Raw genomic sequence first — 18,093 nt, 5'->3', positions numbered from 1 at the left:
TGCCCTGAAGGTCCTGGTTCCAGAGGCTTCTTGGTGGCCTGGATGCTCTCCAGAAGTAGAGCATCGGTCAAGATGTGCCCTCCCCCCCCATAATAGGTCAGACACCTACTCTCAGCCAACAATGAGTTATCGTCTGTCTATTCCATTGCACTTGGTGTTCTGGGAGACTCGAAGATGTAGTCCCAGCTTTCAAAGAACCTGACTATTCGGTAGAGAGACAAGACATATGCATAAATTGCCATAACGTTGTTGTTGCGTAATACATAATTCTTTTTTTTAATTTTTTAAGTGTTTTTATTTATTTTTGAGACAGAGAGAGACAGAGCATGAGCAGGGGAGGGGCAGAGAGAGTGGGAGACACAGAATCCGAAGCCGAGTCCAGGCTCTGAGCTGTTAGTACAGAGTCCGACGCGGGGCTCAAACTCACGGACCGCGAGATCATGACCTGAGCCGAAGTCAGACACTCAACCAACTGAGCCACCCAGGCGCAGTATAGAATACATAGGTATTCTATACATAATTCTATACACACATGAATATTATAGATATTTGGTACATGCCCTGCCCCTCCCCCACCCCTTCCCCCCAAAAAGTCTGCAAGAAACGTAGGTTCCTCTTCGGAAACTAGACTGCTTACCAGAAGCAAACTCATAACTTTTCCAGCAAACCTAAGCCTGCCCCTCCTCTTCCTGATTCCCGTTGATAGACGGTAATCCGCCCAGTTATACGAGCAGGAATCTGAAAAGCCGTGCTAGAAAACCCTAGTGCATACTATGTCATGGTTAAAATACCTTGGAGTAGCAGCAGCAGGCAAGGGCGTGGAGAGCATGGGCTTCTCTGTGCCTCAGTCTCCTCATCTGTGAAGTGGGGATGAAAGTCATAGAGCACAGGGAGGTGGTGACAGCTGAATGGGTAAACGCAAAAAGGGCTTGGAGCCCAAGGAACACAGTTAAGTGCTCAAGAAACGGGAGCCACCGTGTGGCTCTGAAATCACCCCTTCCCTTATCTGTCTCCACTAGACCGTGAGCGAGCTGCCTGTTCGTCCCTGTGTCTCAGAGCCTCACAGTTCCTGGTAGATGCTCACCGACATTATTGAATCAAACAGACATTTTCCTCACTGGTCTTTTTCTTTCTAATTCTCATTCTCAGGTCCTTTCAACTGCACCTCAAAAAACTGTCTCAAATATGTGCCCTCGCCTCTATCCCACCATCACTTCCCTACTAGGGCCTCATCGTGGCTCCCTGGACTATTACAACGGCTTAGTGGTCTCACCACCTTATTTATTTTTTTTACCACCTGATTCAGCCCACCCTCCAGAGTCCCCCAAAAAGGGTCCTTCTAGAATGCAAATCGGATCCTGTTACTAGCCTGCTTAAAATCCTTCGGTGGCTCCCCGTGTCGACTAGATAAAGTCCGACCACCAAGCATGTCAGCAGGCCCTTCCTTCATCAAGAGGTGGCTGCTGGCCTTTCCAACCCCATCTTCCTACGAAACGCACCCAGCCCTCCAGACATTCCAAAACGTTGCAGTTCCTGGCCTTTGAGTCTTTTTTACCTTGGAGGCTTTCCACAGGCTCTTCCCTCTGCCTGTTGGTTTTGTCTGTTGAATTTCACACTCTCCTTTGAGAATCAGCTCAAATGTCACCTCTTCCATAATTGTCTGTCCTTGTCCTCCCCTGCGGGAAGAGCCACGCACTTCCTGCTCTCCCCCCAACACTTTGCCTGTTCCTCTTTTATAGTGCATCGTTCTGCTTACGTGTCAGCCCCCCAGTTTTCTCGGAGTCCCACCAAGGGCACGTTCCCAAGTCTTTGCATGTCTCTTTCCTCCAGGCCTAACACAGTGCCTGACGCCTGACATCACAAGAGTGGAAACCAGAGCCTAGATCCGGAGAGGGACAGGGGTCTCCGTAGATGGGTTTCATCAAGGCTGGTGTGGAAGGACCCTGGCCTGTCCTCCATCCCAAACAGGGCCTTAAATTCCCTTCACTTCTGGTTGCCTCAGACTGTCTCTAAAAGAGTGCGGGTTGCTCAGCAGTCACTTAAGAGGGTGTGTGTGGTTGGGTGGGGTGGAGGGGGAGGGACCTGCTGAGGGCTTTGTCCCTAAGCCTCCCGTTGGGGAGACCTTAGTTCCCCGACTCCCTCTACCCCCAGGCCCCTGTATGGCTCTTCTAAGCCTGATGGGAGGCAGGCTTAGAAGTTGAATCTGGGAGGAAAGAACTCTAATCCAGGCAGAAACAGAGCATTGGCTGGAATGAAACAGTATGGAAGCCCTCTGGTTGATTCATGAGGCTCCAGAAAGAGACCAAGAAAGTGAGTCACAAGGAACAAGAAACGTCCCAGCTCAGAGAGTGGGTGGGAGCCTGTCCTAGATCATGTCACGTGCAGAAGGGACGCCGGGGAGGCATCTGTGTGTCACAAAATAAGCATCACTGTGGTTATTCAGATTCATGTACCCACTGTGTGCCAAGCATGCTTCATTCTCCACCTTCAGTCTGTTATTTTAATTTTCAGTCATTTAGAGCTATGCCATTTCATTCATCCATCCAACAGAAACAGGACATTTGTGACGGCCCTACCATATACTGGGCACTGCGCTAGGCATGACAAATCAAGATGATTGCATATGATTCCGTTCCAAAAGCATTCTGGTCAATGACCACAATATACAAGGTGCTGTACCGGGTGTGCTGGGGACCCAAAGAGAAGCAGGAAGTGATCCTTGCCCCTAGGTTCTTTGGCCTCTGCTAAGAAGATAACCCTTAGGACATTCAAGTCATTGCTATGAATAACAGGTGTGGCCCCTGTTGCCAGCATCTCACAGGTAGTGATGCATTGTGATTCTTTCCAAAAACCTTCATTAAGCCTTCAGTGCCCAGCAGTCGAGGTCCTATAATTATCTACAGATCCAGCTCCCTGATGTGTACACATATATCTTCATGCACCTCAATCTGCGTACGCCTGGCCCACAATTCAGTACATGCTCCATGGATTGAATGGAATCATCCAAGTGAGATGCTCTATCTAGCCCAAGGGAAGAAAGTGTGGTCTTAGCAAACCTCCCCTCCCCCACTCGGCCCCCACCCCTACCCCTACCCCTCCTGTCTGTCTCTCTCTGTCTCTCAAGACGGGGCTTCGGGAACAATGACAACATCTGGAGTCTCCTCCTGCCTCCTTTACCTGCCTTCCATGGGCCAGGCAGCCAGAGGAGGTGCGGAGGGGGAGGCAGAGAGGACCAGCCTCTTTTGCGTTCATTTCTCTATCTTTTCCTTGGGGGAAGCAAACGTTTAGCCCACCTCCAATCCACTGAGCGGCCGTTTCTGGGTTGTAGATGGACCGGGGTGAATTCCAACAAGACTCAGTACTGAAGCAGCTGGAGGTCCTCAAAGAGGAGGAGAAGGAGTTTCAGAACCTGAAGGTAAGAATAGTGGCAGGTTAGAAGTCCCAGCTGTGGAAGCCGGTCTTCGGAGCTCCTCCGATGCCCAAGCCTCAGATCCAGACAAACAATGACAGGAAACCGAGAGAGGCCAGAGGTCACCGTGGGGACAGGTGCCTAAGCCAAGACACTCATCTGCCGAAGGAGGCAAGAGAGTTAACGCTGGGGTCCCACTGTTCTCTCCTACAGCTTCCTCACAAACAAAAAAATTTAAACTAAGTATCCATGTTCTGGACAAAAACAAGAAACAGAGTCTGGTTCTCAAATGGCTTTGCACTGCCCTGACATAGTGACACATAGCCAGGGGAGAGAGCCACCGGTTGCATCCTGTTGCCCCCTGAACACCTTCCAGCCCCCTCCCCCCAGGCACCAGGCTGCTCCTTCCAGCAACCCCCCCCCCCCCCCCCCGCCATGTCCCCAGCTGTCCCCTTCCTCCTGTGTCTCCTTCAGCCCTTCCTGTGTAAAAGAGGACTGGCTCAGCCCAGAAAGCCCCCCTCACAGTCCCTGCCCACCCAGTGACGCCGCTCTCGCTCTGGCCCCCTCCCAGGACCCCACCAACGGCTACTACAGCGTCAACACCTTCAAAGAGCACCACTCGACGCCCACCATCTCGCTAAGCAGCTGCCAGCCGGACCTGCGTCCCGCAGGCAAGCAGCGAGTGCCCACAGGCATGTCCTTCACCAACATCTACAGCACCCTGAGCGGCCAGGGCCGCCTGTACGACTACGGGCAGAGGTTCGTGCTGGGCATGGGCAGCTCGTCCATCGAGCTCTGCGAGCGGGAGTTCCAGAGAGGCTCTCTCAGCGACAGCAGCTCCTTCCTGGACACGCAGTGTGACAGCAGCGTCAGCAGCAGCGGCAAGCAGGACGGCTACGTGCAGTTCGACAAGGCCAGCAAGGCCTCCGCCTCCTCCTCCCACCACTCCCAGTCCTCCTCCCAAAACTCTGACCCCAGCCGACCCCTGCAGCGGAGGATGCAGACTCACGTCTGAGGATCCCAGACCCGGGACCGGGAAGGGCGGGGGAAGGGGCCGCGCCACCTGCTGGCTCCCCAGAGACTGCGGGGCGGGGGCTGCGCAGAGGACCCCAGAGGCGGCGGCCTCCAGGACAGCCCCCCGCCCCCAGCGCCTCTGCCGCCACCCTCCTCCGAAGCCCTGATCAAGCACAAACTCGGGTCCCCAGCTGCAGCGTGCCAGGGGCGGGGGGGGGGGGGGGGGGGGTTACATGGTCAGAGGAGTACATTACGAGTACGCTGTGCTCCTTACCGGACACTCTGGTCCCCACCCCTTTCCCGGAGGCCCCTCCCACAGGCTCCAGAGGCAGCTATAACTTTGCTTTAATGAAACTGCCGTCTGCTCTCCGGCCTCCCCTTGAGCTCTATATTGCTGCCCCACAGCCCTACCCCTGTGCCTGTGTTCCTCCACAACCCTGGGGAGAAAGGGGGGTGAAGTGCTTCCCAGCACTCAGCTGCCCCAGAGACCCCAGTGCCCCCAGCTGCTCAGAGCCCAGACCCTGGATGCTGAGAAGTCAGAAAATGGCCCTGGAGCATCTCTCCCACCGCACTGGCCGCGGGCCCACCCCCAGTTTGTTCAGTGTTTTGTGTCCATACTCTTGCAGTTCTGTCCTTGGACTTGAGGCCTCTGAACTCTGAGGTGGGACTGGGCCAGTCAGAGACTGGTGTCCTGGGAGGGCGAGGGAGGGGCAAGAGGGAACATGGGAACACTTGGGGAAACTCGCGGGACATGCCCCTTGCCAGGCTGTGCAATTCAGAGCCTCCCCACCCACCCCTGCTTCGTGTACTGCCCTACAGCACAATCAGAGTTAATATAAGCAGTGTGAGAGCTTCTCTGGCCAGGGTTCTTCAAATAGTCATTGGAGAGAGTGTTTCCTGGGCCTTGAGGGGACCAGAAGTCAAGTCTTTAAAATGGTGAGACTCCCCTTCTCAGCTGATGAATCTCCAGGGGCCTCGATCCACACAAGGAACAATGGTCCTGTCTTTAGTAAGACTCCACGGGCAAGAGAGAGTGTATCTACACATCACCCCACCTACTCACCACCTGAAAAGAAATGTTAGGGCCGTTACTCCAACAAATCCATTCTGTCCTTTTGTTCCTGTAGAGCCACAGGAAGAAGCCAAGAGCTCAGGGTATGCTCTGGGAACGCACGCTTCTTTGCCCTTCTTTGATTCGGTTTTCCCAGATAATGAAAGCAGGTGATGGCTTTGGTTGCACTGGCAATAACACCTACAGCAGGCTCCTCTCCTTGTGGTCGGGTTCAAGCCAGAGGGCGTGCAGACACAGGACCCATGCCATGTTCAGCTCAGAGGCAACGTGGCCATACTGGGCTCTGATGGGGTCATTCTAGGCCTGTCTCTCAGCAATATTCTGCAAGGGAAGCTGCTTCCGTTAGGGGTTCAGGGCAGGAGGCCCTCTTCAAAGAGTCTATGTCACCAAACATCCAAACACTCTGAGATTCCAATACTGTAAGAATGGCCTTGTTTGAATGGAAGGCTGGAGATCGCGATGGCAGACCAGGTTAGATGGAGAGGTATGGGCAAGTTAGAGCGCTGGTTCAGGAGCAGGATCCAAATGGAACTTTGGAAAACCCAGTGTCCCTACGGGGGGAGGTTCCTCTTAGGTTAGACCCTCTTTCTCCAACCTTCCCCGGTAATCCTTACCCATCATGAGAACCTTCATCTCAAAAGTCTGTGCTTCCCTCCATGCACTGATTCCTTGGATGGCCCCAACCACAGGTTCTCTATATGACTCTCATAGCACCTCCGTCCAGAGGAGTGTTCTGCTTCTTCCATATTTCCTATTGCTTCAAAATTCCCCAGTTCCCTAGATCAGTTCTTTTGCAGCCCCCAAGCCCAAGAGGGTGGAAACTGAGAAGAAATGTCAGTGTACATCCCAGTCCCCATCCTGCTCCTAGTACCATTCTGGCCACACACAGAGGCCAGGATGTTGGCCCCCGCGTGTTCGAGGTTAACCTTGACAAGCCTTCTCCTTTCCCGGACATGTTTTGCCCCTGCCAACAAGAAACAAAGATCTAAAACCAGATGCAAAATGTCATGGTATATAGAAAGAAAATGACTCAAGATTAGTCTGTTAATCCTCCCAGCCTTCCTCAACCTGGGTGGCAAATCTACCTGCTAAACTGCACCACACCCACCCCGCCCCTGACCCCTTGCCCCTGTCACACACTCAACCCACAGCTCTCAGAATAAGGTGGAGATACCCATTCTGTCCTGGAACCCCAGGTTAGGACAATAACCGGAAGAATAAGTGAGAAACCTATTCTCCCATAGAACAGGAAGAGCTCTCTCCCTCTTGATCATCAGGTACTCCAGGGTAAGAACACGGACAATCATTGGCAGACAAACAGGGAGCACAGGGGCTGCGTGGTCAAGACTCAGCTATGCAGGGCCCAACCCCACAAGCTCTCTCCAGTGCACAAGTACAGCAAAGAATTGCTGAAGGGCTAGGAGGTCACAAGTCAGGCCTTGGTGAAAGAGAAGAACACAGAAGCCTGGAGCTTCTGGAAAGTTGGGGCCTTGAGAAGGAGCCTAGGCTGCACTCCGTATACCCCTCGGTTGTCCCCAGCCCCCTTTACTTCCTGCTGAAGAGTGAGGCTGCAAGAAACTGGTAAAGGGAGGGCTTAAAAAAAAAGTTTTCAGGCAGAGGGAAGCCCTGAACTCTCCTGTAGGGGATTTCAAATTAACCGAAATGAGTGCTTTACATTTGTAATCATACTTAATCCTGAGAATTCTACACAGGATCATCATTTACAGACGGGGGAATGAGGCTTCAAGAAGCCAAAAGATTTGCCCAAGGTCACAGGGCTAACAAGCAGCAAAGGTGACATTTAGACACACGTGATTTCCGCTACAAAATGTTTCCATCCGAAGCGCAAACTCAAGGCCACTGTCATCCCAGAATATGATGAAAATGGCCGACGCTAAAGGCCACCTGCTCATTCCTGCTGTGGAAAGGCTAAGCAAGGACGGACCACAGCTCCGTTAGGAAGGTGGGGGAGCGGGAGGGGGGGGACCAGCATCCTCCACCTCAAGTCCCCAGGCGACCTGGAAAGACCTCAACTCCTGGGAAACAAAGCTATGCTGTGTATCCAGTCACCCCCCACCCCCACCCCACCCCTACCAAGGCCAGTATCCAGTTTTCTGATAGCTTTAAAATTCATTATTGGCTCCGAGTCCCTGGATGGGAGCCCGGTTTCTAATTCTCAGGCTCGCTATCAGTCTGGAAAGCCCGGGGTCATTTCCAATACTTCTTCAACTTTCATGGAACAGGAAGCACCCTCACGTGGTGAGCTAGAATACCACAGCAAATCCGTTTCTGATGACGCTGATTATAGCAAGCGCTCTTAAGTAATAGGCCTCGAAGCTGCCTTTGCGCTTCCGGAGTGGAGAGGACCCAGGGAAAAGAAAACAAACATGATGTAGTGCTTGGGAAGCTTCTCAGACCTGGAGAAAAGGAGCCAACAGGAATTCATTCCGTCTCTCACTGCCGGCACTGGAGGCGTACAGGCAACGCAGGGCGTTTGCTATTATGGAATCAGAGTAGAAATCACAAGGTACACACCCCAAGTTCCGTTAGCTCTGCCCAGGTATCGTGTGTGCGGTTTAGGAGGGCACCAGACAAAAAGACCAAGGGGAGTCCTGCCATTGGTTTATGCTTTAGGAAGCTTCTCCACACGATAAACTTCATTAAAATTGAAGTATACGTATTGAAATAAAAACTGTATTTCCACATAGATTTTTATTTAAAAGACCACTTGGTGTGCCTATTTAAAGAAACATTTTAGGGGCGCCTGGGTGGCGCAGTCGGTTAAGCGTCCGACTTCAGCCAGGTCACGATCTTACGGTCCGTGAGTTCGAGCCCCGCGTCGGGCTCTGGGCTGACGGCTCGGAGCCTGGAGCCTGTTTCCGATTCTGTGTCTCCCTCTCTCTCTGCCCCTCCCCCGTTCATGCTCTGTCTCTCTCTGTCCCAAAAATAAATAAAAAACGTTGAAAAAAAAAAAAATTTAAAAAAAAAAAAAAAAAAAGAAAGAAACATTTTAGACGTGAGAATCACTGATAAAGAACTCTCACTCCGATGGTTACTTCTCCTTAACAGTAAGGCTCCAATCGTCTTTTCCCCAACCCCCTATGTCTCAATCTTCCTAACTAGGTCATAAACTGGGGGAAATGAGAAAATTTCAAGCGAGTCTTCTTTCTAAAAATAAAGATTTGTTTCCCTGGATGCATACATTTTTGTCATAAGGAGAGGAGGATCATCCCTTCTCTCTCTAACTGCTATTCCTCCTGGGTCCATCTCCCCGCTCCTCTCTAATGGCGAAGTCTTTGACATACACTAAAAGATTTCATTATTACAGGCCCCGTAGGTTGTTAGGGTCTTGGGGTTTTTTGTGTTTTTTTGGGTTTTTTTTAGCTCCTACCCGGCCCTCATCTTTAAATGGCCTTTTGTGAATATATGCCATTCACAAGCTACATGGTTGAATTGTGGTCTACATCCCTGTGCCACTCCATGTTCCCAGAGCTCCTCTCTGGAACAATCTACTCAGCCCACCCCCGGGTCTGGGACATCCTCAACCCCGGAGCTTCCCGATCAGGGAGCCCGAGCTATGCAAAGGAATCTCCTTCCACTGCTTTTTTTTTTTTTTTTTTAATTTAAATCCAAGGTAGTTAACGTATGGTGTAATAATGATTTCAGGAATAGAATTTAGTGATTCCTCACTTACATATAACACCCAGTGCTCATCCCAGCAAGTGTCTTCCTTAATGCCCCTTGCCCATCTAGCCCATGCCCCTACCCACCTCCCCTCCAGCAACCCTCATTTTGTTCTCTGTATTTAAGAATCTCTTATGGCTTGTCTCCCTCTCTGTTTTTATATTAGTTTTGCTTCCCTTCCCTTATGTGCATCTGTTTTGTATCTTAAATTCCACATATGACTGAAGTCATATGATATTTGTCTTTCTCTGACTGACTTATTTCACTTAGCATAATACATTTTAGTTCCATCCACGTTGTTGCAAATGGCAAGATTTCATTCTTTTTGATCGCCGAGTAATATTCCATTGCGTGTGTGTGTGTGTGTGTGTGTGTGTGTGTGTGTGTATACACCACATTTTCTTTATCCATTCATCCATTGATGGGCATTTGGGCTCTTTCCATACTTTGGCTATTGTTGATAGTGCTGCTAAAAACATTGAGGTGTATGTGCCCCTTTGATATAGCATTCCTGTATCCTTTGGATAAATACCCAGTAGTGCAATTGCTGGGTCATAGGGAAGTTCTATTTTTAATTTTTGGAGGAACCTCCATACTGTTTTCCAGAGTGGCTGCACCAGCTTGCATTCCCACCAGCAGTGCAAAAGGGATCCTCTTTCTCTGCATCCTTGCCAACATCCGTTCTTGTCTGAGTTGTTAATTTTAGCCATTCTGACAGGTGTGAGGTGGTTCTGATTTGTACTTCTCTGATGATAAGTGATGTTGAGCATCTTTTCATGTGTCGGTTAGCTATCTGGATGTCTTCTTTGGAGAAGTGTCTATTCATATCTTTTGCCCATTTCTTCACTGGATTATTTGGGTTTTGGGTGTTGATTTTGATACATTCTTTATAACTTTTTGATACTAACCCTTTCTCTGATATGTCATTTGCAAATATCTTCTCCCATTCCATTGGTTGCCTTTTAGTTTTGCTGATTGTTTCCTTCACTGTGCAACAGATTTTATCTTAATGAGGTCCCAATAGTTCATTTTTGCTTTTGTTTCCCTTGCCTCCAGAGACATGTCAAGTAAGAACTTTCTGTAGCCGAGGTCAAAGAGGTTGTTGCCTGTTTTCCTGTCTAGGATTTTGATGGCTTCCTGCCTTACGTTTAGGTCTTTCATCCATTTTGAGTTTATTTTTGTGTATGGTGTAAGAAAGTGGTCCAGGTTCATTTTTCTGCATGTCGTGTCCAGTTTTCCCAACACCATTTGCTGAAGAGACTGTTGTTTTTTTCCATTGGATACTCTTCCCTGTTTTATCAAAACTTAGTTGGCCATATGTTTGTGGGTCCATTTCTGGGTTCTCTATCCTGTTCCATTGATCTGTGTGTCTGTTTTTGTGCCAGGACCATACTGTCTTGATGATTACAGCTTTGTAATACAGTTTGAAATCCAGGATTGTGATGCCTCCAGCTTTGGTTTTCTTTTTCAGGATTGCTTTGGCTATTCAGGGTCTTTTCTGGTTCCACACAAATTTTAGGATTGTTTGTTCTAGCTCTGTGAAGAGTGCTGGTGTTATTTTGATAGGGATTGCATTGAATATGTAGATTGCTTTGGGTTGTATCGACATTTTAACAATATTTGTTCTTTCACCCCATGAGCATGGAATGTTTTTCATTGTGTGTGTGTGTGTGTGTGTGTGTGTGTGTGTGTGTGTGTCTTCTTCAACTTCTTTCAGAATCTTTCTACAGTTTTCAGTGTATAGATTTTTCCTCTTTGGTTAGGTTTATTTCTAGGTATTTTATGGGTTTTGGTGCAATTGTAAATGAGATCAGTTCCTTGATTTCTCTTTATGCTGCTTCATTATTGGTGTGTAGAAATGCAACCAATTTCAATACATTGATTTTATATGCTGTGACTTAGCTGAATTCATGGATCAGTTCTAGCAGTTTTTTGGTGGAATCTTTTGGGTTTTCCATATAGATTATCATTTCATCTGCGAAGAGTGGAAGTTCGACTTCCTCCTTGCCGATTTGGATGCCTTTTATTCCTTTGTGTTGTCTGACTGCTGAGGCTAGGACTTCCATCACTATGTTGAATAACAGTGGCGAGAGTGGATGCTTCCACTGCTTCTCAACCCTTGTAAGTATCTTGGAACGCTATGAGACCATTCAGTTAATGCTCCCTTATAACTGTCCTCCGTGCAGTGAATCTAAAGTATTAATGTTCAAAGACAAGGGAAATGAAGTCTCAGGAAACAGGTCTTCTTTGGGAGAATTTGGGTCTTAATTAACTGGGGCTTCTCTGAAATCTGTTCCCAATTATGCAAGGGGAAAAGTGCTACTCGGGATAGGAGCTAAATATGGGGATTCATCCCCTTGAAGGTCACCCTCGATTAGGCAAAGACATCGTCAGGGGGATTAAATTAAAAGAAACGACTTTCACCCCTTTGGTAAGGAAATTAAAAGGCCCTGCTGCCCAATGAGTAAGCAGCATATTGATGACAGTAATAGACTTGCACTTGAGAGAAATACTGAATTGGAGAAGGGATTTTTGGATGGAAACCTCCTCTCTGACTTTTAATTTAAAAGTTTCTCTAGCTCTCCTGCCAAGCAGGGTCTCCATCAGTGGGACATAAATCTACAGAGAAAAAAGAACTGAACTGGAGAGAATCTCCCTACCAGACTCTAATTTCTACTCTTGTGAGTTTTTTTTCCCCAGGAGAGAAACACATTTTTAAGCAAGAGAAGATACTCCTTAAGTGTTAAAGCTGGTGATGTATGTAAACAGTGTTTTAGGAAGCCTCAGAATGATAGATGGTTCTGGAATAGCTTAGTTCAGTAATTCCAACTTCTATCCCCTGGGGTGATTTCAACATCTGAGCCTTCTATCATTGCGTCCACCCAGCTCCACCCTCCCAGTCTTGAGAGAAAGCCATGCCTCTCTTGAGGGGTGGGTGGGCTTTACATTGTTGGTCTTCCTTGGGACCCTGAAATCAACCCCCAAAAGTTCATTTTCCCCCTAAAACTTCTGTCAGATCCTCTGTGCTAACCCTCCTAGACAGGACGGTGGTCTCTCCCACCTGCTCCCAGCTCTCTGTAATCACTTTACACAAAGTGATTACACCAAATCTGACACCTAATGAGACTCGAGGGTCACTGCTCAGGCACAGAGATCCCCAAAATCTCTCACAAGAGAGGTAAACTCACCGAGAAGGAACTGGACAGGAAAACAGGCTATCACTACAGACACTCACACGTCCGTCCCTCCTTAAACTTTTAAGTTGGAAAGGTTTCCTGGATCCGCATCTGGTACAGAACCATGGGGATACTCAAAACTAACAAATCGTTTTCTGAAGCTATAATTAAGACATCAAAAAGGTCAGGGGGTCTAGAGGAGAGCGTCCCAACTCTGACACTGTCCTTCTCAACCTGAGTTTAGGAACCTCCTGTCGTATGCCGCATGCCATCAAAATGGATCCTGTCGCCCAAGAAACCACACTCTCCAAAAACCCGGAAGGCAACTGACTTCAGCTTGAAAACCACTACCAGAGAACACTTTGAACTCACTGTTCATTGTGTGATTAGGCCAAGCCTGCAGTTGAGTCATTTCACCAATGTCTTACTTTCCCCTACTTAGCTTGTGGGTGATTTGAAGACAAAGGCTTTTCTGTTAACCGGCCATGTTACTCAGTACCTGGGCAAATATTTGGCCCTCCAGATGTGTGTACCTCACCTGTTTCGTAGGCTTTCTGGTATTTTTCACCATGCAAGGCAGCTTTCCAACCTAATATTTATATCATACTTTACAGTCTACACAATGTTTTCCCAACCATATTCCCATTAGATCCTTAGAACCTCATTGTGAGATAGGCATGCATTTTTACAGATGGAGGGACAGAGGGGTGCTTGGCTCATTACATGACCCAGCAGGGAGAACCCACGATCCAACCACCGCCCCGTATTTTGTGTGTGCTACACCTTGCTGCCTCGAAGCCAGAACTGTTTCCAAGCTCAATTTTTTCATAAGCTAGACAGCCTCTGGGGTAAAACAACTGGATGTACTTATGTCCTCGGAAAGTGTAAATAAAAACCCGAACTGTCCAAAATGAAGGCAACGCCATGTGATGTGAATATAGAGTATCATTTAAATGGGTTCCTGAGCTACGTAAAAGGCCTAAACTCTGCCTTGCCCACTTAGGTGGTCGAGCTGGGCGTCCCTTCACTTCTCCAGGCCTCAGTTTCCCCCTCTGTGGAGGAGGGCTGGTCCTAGAGTCTACACTGGATGAAGATCTCTTCCTCTCCCTTGCTGTCCAAGCCTGTTTCACCCCGGCCTCTGCGATGAACTCAACGTAGGTCACGCAAAGGAGGCCCAGCGGGAGGCAGAGGAGCCCCGGTCTGCCCTGCCTGAGCAAAAGGGGACAGAAGGGCGCGGACCCCGTAGCCCGCCCCGTCATCCCTCTGCAGCCCGACAGCCGTAGCCAGGGGCCTGAGCGGGTTGCCAGGGAGGCGCCGGCCAAGGACGAGGCGGGGCGCTGGGGTCGGCGGCGCGCCGAGAGGCCTCGGGGCGGACTGCGGGAGGTCCCCTCTCCGCCGCGGCCACCCCCACCCGGTTCCCACAACCGCCAAGGCCAGCCCCGCGCCCGCGCCCATGACGCATGCGCGCCCCAGCCTCGGCCACCGGCGCTGGGGGCGGGGCAGGCCGAGCGCAGTTGCCGCTCCGGCGCCCTAACACCCGCCCGCGGGAGAAAGGCGCGCGTGTCTAATTAACACAGCTCAAGGACACCAGGGATTAGGATGGGCTGTGCGCGCAGACCTTAGAGTTGAAAGAGGCCATGAGATCATCCTGAAGTCTAGACTGCTGGAGCAGTGGTTCTGGGTGCTTGTTAAAATTCCAGATTCCTGGGCCTCATCCCCAGCGGCCTGGATGCGACCCAAGAATCCATTCTTTACATCACCCTCCAGATAATTCTGGCATAAGTGGTCATTGGCTGGGCCCACCGTCTCATTTCAATGAATATACGAGTCGGATCATAGACATAGAAATGATTGGCCCAGGGGCGTCTGGGTGGCTCAGTTGGTTAAGAGTCCAACTTAGTTCAGGGCATGATCTCCCGGCTCGTGGGTTCAAGCCCTGCATCGGGCTCTGTGGTGACAGCTCAGAGCCTGGAGCCTGCTTCGGATTCCGTGTCTCCCTCTATCTGCCCCTCTCCCGCTCCCGCTCTGTCTCTCTCACGTGCAAATATAAATACACGTTTAAAAAATGAAAAAAGAAACGATTGGCCCAAGATCGTACAGAATGAAGTGGCAGAGCCTGGTGTCCCAAGTTTGTGGACTTGCACTCAAGTGCTTTCCCCTCCGGTTCCGTCCTTCCCCTCCTGCCTCATGTTCAGGGCAGTTTAATAAGTACCAGGCAGGCTGGAAGGCAGTTCATTTCCATTGGTTGAGCTAAGTGAAGAATGACAGTCCCTTTCTCAGAACACCAAAGAACCCCGTCCAGCGACTCCACATCAAAGCTCTACTCCTGACTCTGACCTTGGGCCAGTACTGACTCACTCTGCGTTGGGGTCGGGGCATCCTGGAGAGAGCTAAGCCCACCAGAGGGAACGGTGACCAATTTGGGTATATACGCTCCCTCCCCGTACACACCCCTTGTCAGTATGTCAGTGTGAAAGACTCTGCATATGGCATTAGAGGCATAACCCAACAAGAATGTAAAATGCTCCCGTGTCTTTATGCATGTGTGTGGAGTTGCGGGGGAGGCGGGGGCAGGGTCTGACCCATCCAAGTGTGCTGGATTCTGGCTCAAGTTTAGGCGTGTTCAGTAACAGGCAGTGGCCCCAGTCCAGGACAGCTGGATCATATGTGCTGACAGCCACTTTCAATGGCCCTGGATGGGGAAATGGACACTCCCTTGCACACCCTCACGAGAAGCCGAGAAGCCGCTGGGGAAGCATCAGGGATAAGCAGAGATAAGATCCCTGCACAGGTTTGCACCCCTGCTGGTCAGCCGGTTGTCTTCCCCCCCCCCCCACCCCCCACCCCCCACCCCCATCTCCTGCCAGGTCAAAGCCTGGGAGACAGACAAAACCTGCCCCTGTAGAGAGGGGAGGGGGCTTGCGGCTGCAGATGCTGGGACCTATTTGCTTTCAGAATTCCCCTCTCCCCTGGAGGGAGAGCAGCTAGCCAAGCAATTACACCAGGCGATTCCATTGCCAGTGACGGTCCTCAGGACCGTTCCATGGCACGAGGTTGAGTGTTTTCAAGGCTACTCCGACACTCGGTCCAGAAGTATGTCATCTGCCTCTGCTTCTCCCAAATCTCTGCCCCTCTTTATCTGTCCTGACCCAGCCTCGCTGTCTCAAAACCTCAAAGCTGCAACTCTTTCCGAGAAAGCCAGGAACACAGCTGTGAGTCCCATTCCCTGTGGGGGAGTTCCAGCTCTCCCTCCTGGCTCCAGATGTAAAGGAACAGCTGTGGGGGTGGCAAGATGCCTAGCTGGCAGCTAAGTGGGGCCTGGGAAGATGGAGAACAAAGCAGGGAGATACAGGCAAATGGCAGGGCTCTCGTAATTCTAGAGACTCGGGGAAAACAGCATTTTGTCCCCTGGCCCGGCAACTGGCTAGATGGGCCTTGCCAAATCCCTCAGACGTTGCCTGAGTCCTGCCCATCCCCATCCTGGCAGCCTGGGCCACTGGCAAGACCTTCTCTAAACTCCATTTTATGATTCCCACTTAATCTGAGAAAGGAAACTTGGCTTCCTTTGTCTGGCTCCACCCCTGCCCTCAGACGCACACCTCCCAGCATGAGGTTCTAGAAGCTTAAGGCTGGAGAGGGAAAGACAGGGAGTGGGGGGAGGGTTCTGCCACTCCCATCTGGCATCCTCCCACCCCCTCCTACCTCTGGAACGTTAAACCAGGATGCAAGATGCCAGGTTGGCTGTCCAGAGACAGGCTGCTCTGGGCCCCACCTGCTCGCCTGGCTGCACCAGGATGACAACGTATGACTTGGCACCGAGCGCCAAACCCAGTAACCATTTCCGGAAGGACCATGGCCTACGCTGGGTCCCACGGGGTCCCAGAGACACTGCCGGTCTTTAGCAACCCTGTCTACTGCTGGGACAGGGGGCCCCCTGCCGTGATCCACTGCCCCGTCCATGCTCTCCCCAACTTGAAGGACACAGGGTATCACAACTCCTTCCGTTTTAGGAAAAATAGTTTAATGATAGGTTTCAAACCTCTTTTCTAGATGAGGTCCCATTCTCCGTGGAACCCCCATACCAGTGCTCTTCCCATGCCTGCTGGGAGGTAGCAGCCCCTCTCTGGAGGGCACCCACCCACTCCGGACATCCCTGCCCTCCTGGGAGGCCTGCTCTGGGTCTAGGCTTTGGTGGGCCCAGCACTTTTGTGTTTTTTATAAAAAGCGGGCAGAACACTGTACTATGCCCTCTCTTCCAGATACCATGGGACCAGCCCATGGCACATTCCTACCTTTTAATTAAATAGCCCATTAAATAACCTCCCAGTGGTGGTGGAGAAGGGATGCCACAGCCAACAGACCCCATGCCTCGAACGGCCTCCCACCACCCTAGGGCCTCCACCCTGACGGGATTGGGCCTCCACAAGAGCAGCCCGGGGCACGGCCTCATCTCAGACCTGGCCAGTACCAGGACCCCTCTCCACACAGGGGACGGTGAGTCCAGGCAGGTCCTGCTGGTGCCAGGCACCCCCACAGCCGGGGACGGGGCCGCTCAGGTGGCAGAGCGGGCAGACTGTTGGGTATAACTCCTGCCCAAGTCAGAAGAAGGTGAGGTTCTTGACTGCTCCAATCTCCAGCATCCGCTTGATGGCCAGGGCCTCTTGGGAGACGTTGTGGCCTGACCCCTGTGGAGACAGCCAAGGAAGCAAACTGAAGGACTCCCAGGGACCTCCCTGGCCCAAGAAGGTGCCTCTGGTGCTCCCCACGGCCCTGCACTTCCGGGACCTCCCTTCCCCGTGCTGGCTCCCACAAGGAAGACAGGACCCATGTGGCCAGACACAGAGGACTCCGGCTGGGAGTCCAGGGGTCTCGGTTCCAGTTCTGACCCTCTGAGTTCCTCACCACGAGCCACCTCTGGGCCCCTGGCACCACTCTCACTCACCCAGTGTCCCCAGCCCCGCCCCACAGCTCGGAAGCAGGGGCCGCTTACCGCCATGGATTTGAGCGTGATCTGTTCGTAGTAGTGAATGGTCTGCTTCCTGTTGTGGGCATCTGGGTAGCCAAAGCCAGCGATGTGCACCAGGTCGCAGAGGTGGAGTGCCAGGGTGATGGCCAGCAGGCCTGTGGTGGGCTTCTGAGGGACAAGGGGGTGGGGAAATATTAGAGGGAGCCCTTCTCCCTTCCCCGCCTTCTAGGCCAGCGCTCTGCAACAGACTCTGTCATCCCTGCGGTGTTCTTCATGTCCCGTCTATACAGCAGTCACCAGCCTCGTGCGGCTACTGGGCATAGGGGCGGGGCTTGTGCAGCGGCAGTAGAGCTGGATCTCTTCCTTTATTTAATTTTACACTTAATTAATTTAACTTTTTAAATTTAAATAGCCACAAGTGGCTCATGGCTACCAGACTGGACAGTATAACCCAATGCGTCGCAGGGAGGTTTGGGCCTTTCAGGCATGATGATGGCACTCAGGATGACAATGATGATGACAACAATAATAATAATAATAATAATAATAATAACATCTATTACCTTTTGAGCACTTACTGTGTGCCAGACACTATGTTAAGTATTTTACCCAGTATAATATATCATTGCCTCCAATCCTCACAAAAACACTTTGAGGTAGACCTTATGATGGGCCCCGTTTTACCGATGGGGAAACTGAGGCTTACAACTGTTAAAAAAAACTTGCTCAAGGAGTGGAAAGGCTCTGCTCTCCGCCTCGGAAAACCTCATCT

At 50.9% G+C, this 18,093-nt stretch overlaps 2 protein-coding genes and 1 long non-coding RNA gene across 12 annotated transcripts in view; 1 reads left to right on the top strand and 2 right to left on the bottom strand.

Annotated features, from left to right (window-relative positions):
- The window catches only part of KIRREL3 (kirre like nephrin family adhesion molecule 3), a 547,667-nt gene extending 543,228 nt beyond the window's left edge, over positions 1-4,439 (top strand). For all 3 annotated transcript variants that reach the window (XM_042906397.1, XM_042906396.1, XM_042906398.1), the window contains 2 exons: positions 3,329-3,415; positions 3,981-4,439. In XM_042906397.1, the coding sequence (XP_042762331.1) occupies positions 3,329-3,415; positions 3,981-4,424 (531 nt within the window). In that variant the 3' untranslated portion in view covers positions 4,425-4,439. The remainder of the gene's footprint in view (positions 1-3,328; positions 3,416-3,980) is intronic.
- LOC122200679 lies at positions 5-4,497 on the bottom strand. 3 transcript variants are annotated; one of them, XR_006193891.1, is made up of 4 exons: positions 4,419-4,497; positions 3,294-3,409; positions 792-3,021; positions 5-202 (listed from the first exon to the last, which is right to left on the bottom strand). It is a non-coding gene; the product is annotated as an uncharacterized LOC122200679 (long non-coding RNA). The 3 variants fall into 3 exon arrangements; XR_006193892.1 differs by lacking the exon at positions 4,419-4,497 and adding an exon at positions 4,013-4,085; XR_006193890.1 differs by lacking the exon at positions 4,419-4,497 and having other exon boundaries at positions 3,294-3,753.
- Positions 4,498-16,354: 11,857 nt separating this feature from the next.
- ST3GAL4 (ST3 beta-galactoside alpha-2,3-sialyltransferase 4) overlaps positions 16,355-18,093 on the bottom strand; it is a 32,557-nt gene continuing 30,818 nt past the window's right edge. For all 6 annotated transcript variants that reach the window (XM_042906987.1, XM_042906988.1, XM_042906992.1 and 3 more), the window contains 2 exons: positions 17,346-17,489; positions 16,355-17,040 (listed from right to left, as the gene is read on the bottom strand). In XM_042906987.1, coding sequence (XP_042762921.1) covers positions 16,954-17,040; positions 17,346-17,489 — 231 coding nt within the window. In that variant the 3' untranslated portion in view covers positions 16,355-16,953. The remainder of the gene's footprint in view (positions 17,041-17,345; positions 17,490-18,093) is intronic.

Source organism: Panthera leo, chromosome D1 (assembly GCF_018350215.1).
Source record: "Panthera leo isolate Ple1 chromosome D1, P.leo_Ple1_pat1.1, whole genome shotgun sequence".
In the NCBI taxonomy this organism is placed as follows: Eukaryota; Metazoa; Chordata; class Mammalia; order Carnivora; family Felidae; genus Panthera; species Panthera leo.
Note: the sequence above shows the minus strand (reverse complement) of the source record. Positions and strands in the feature narration are given on the sequence as shown.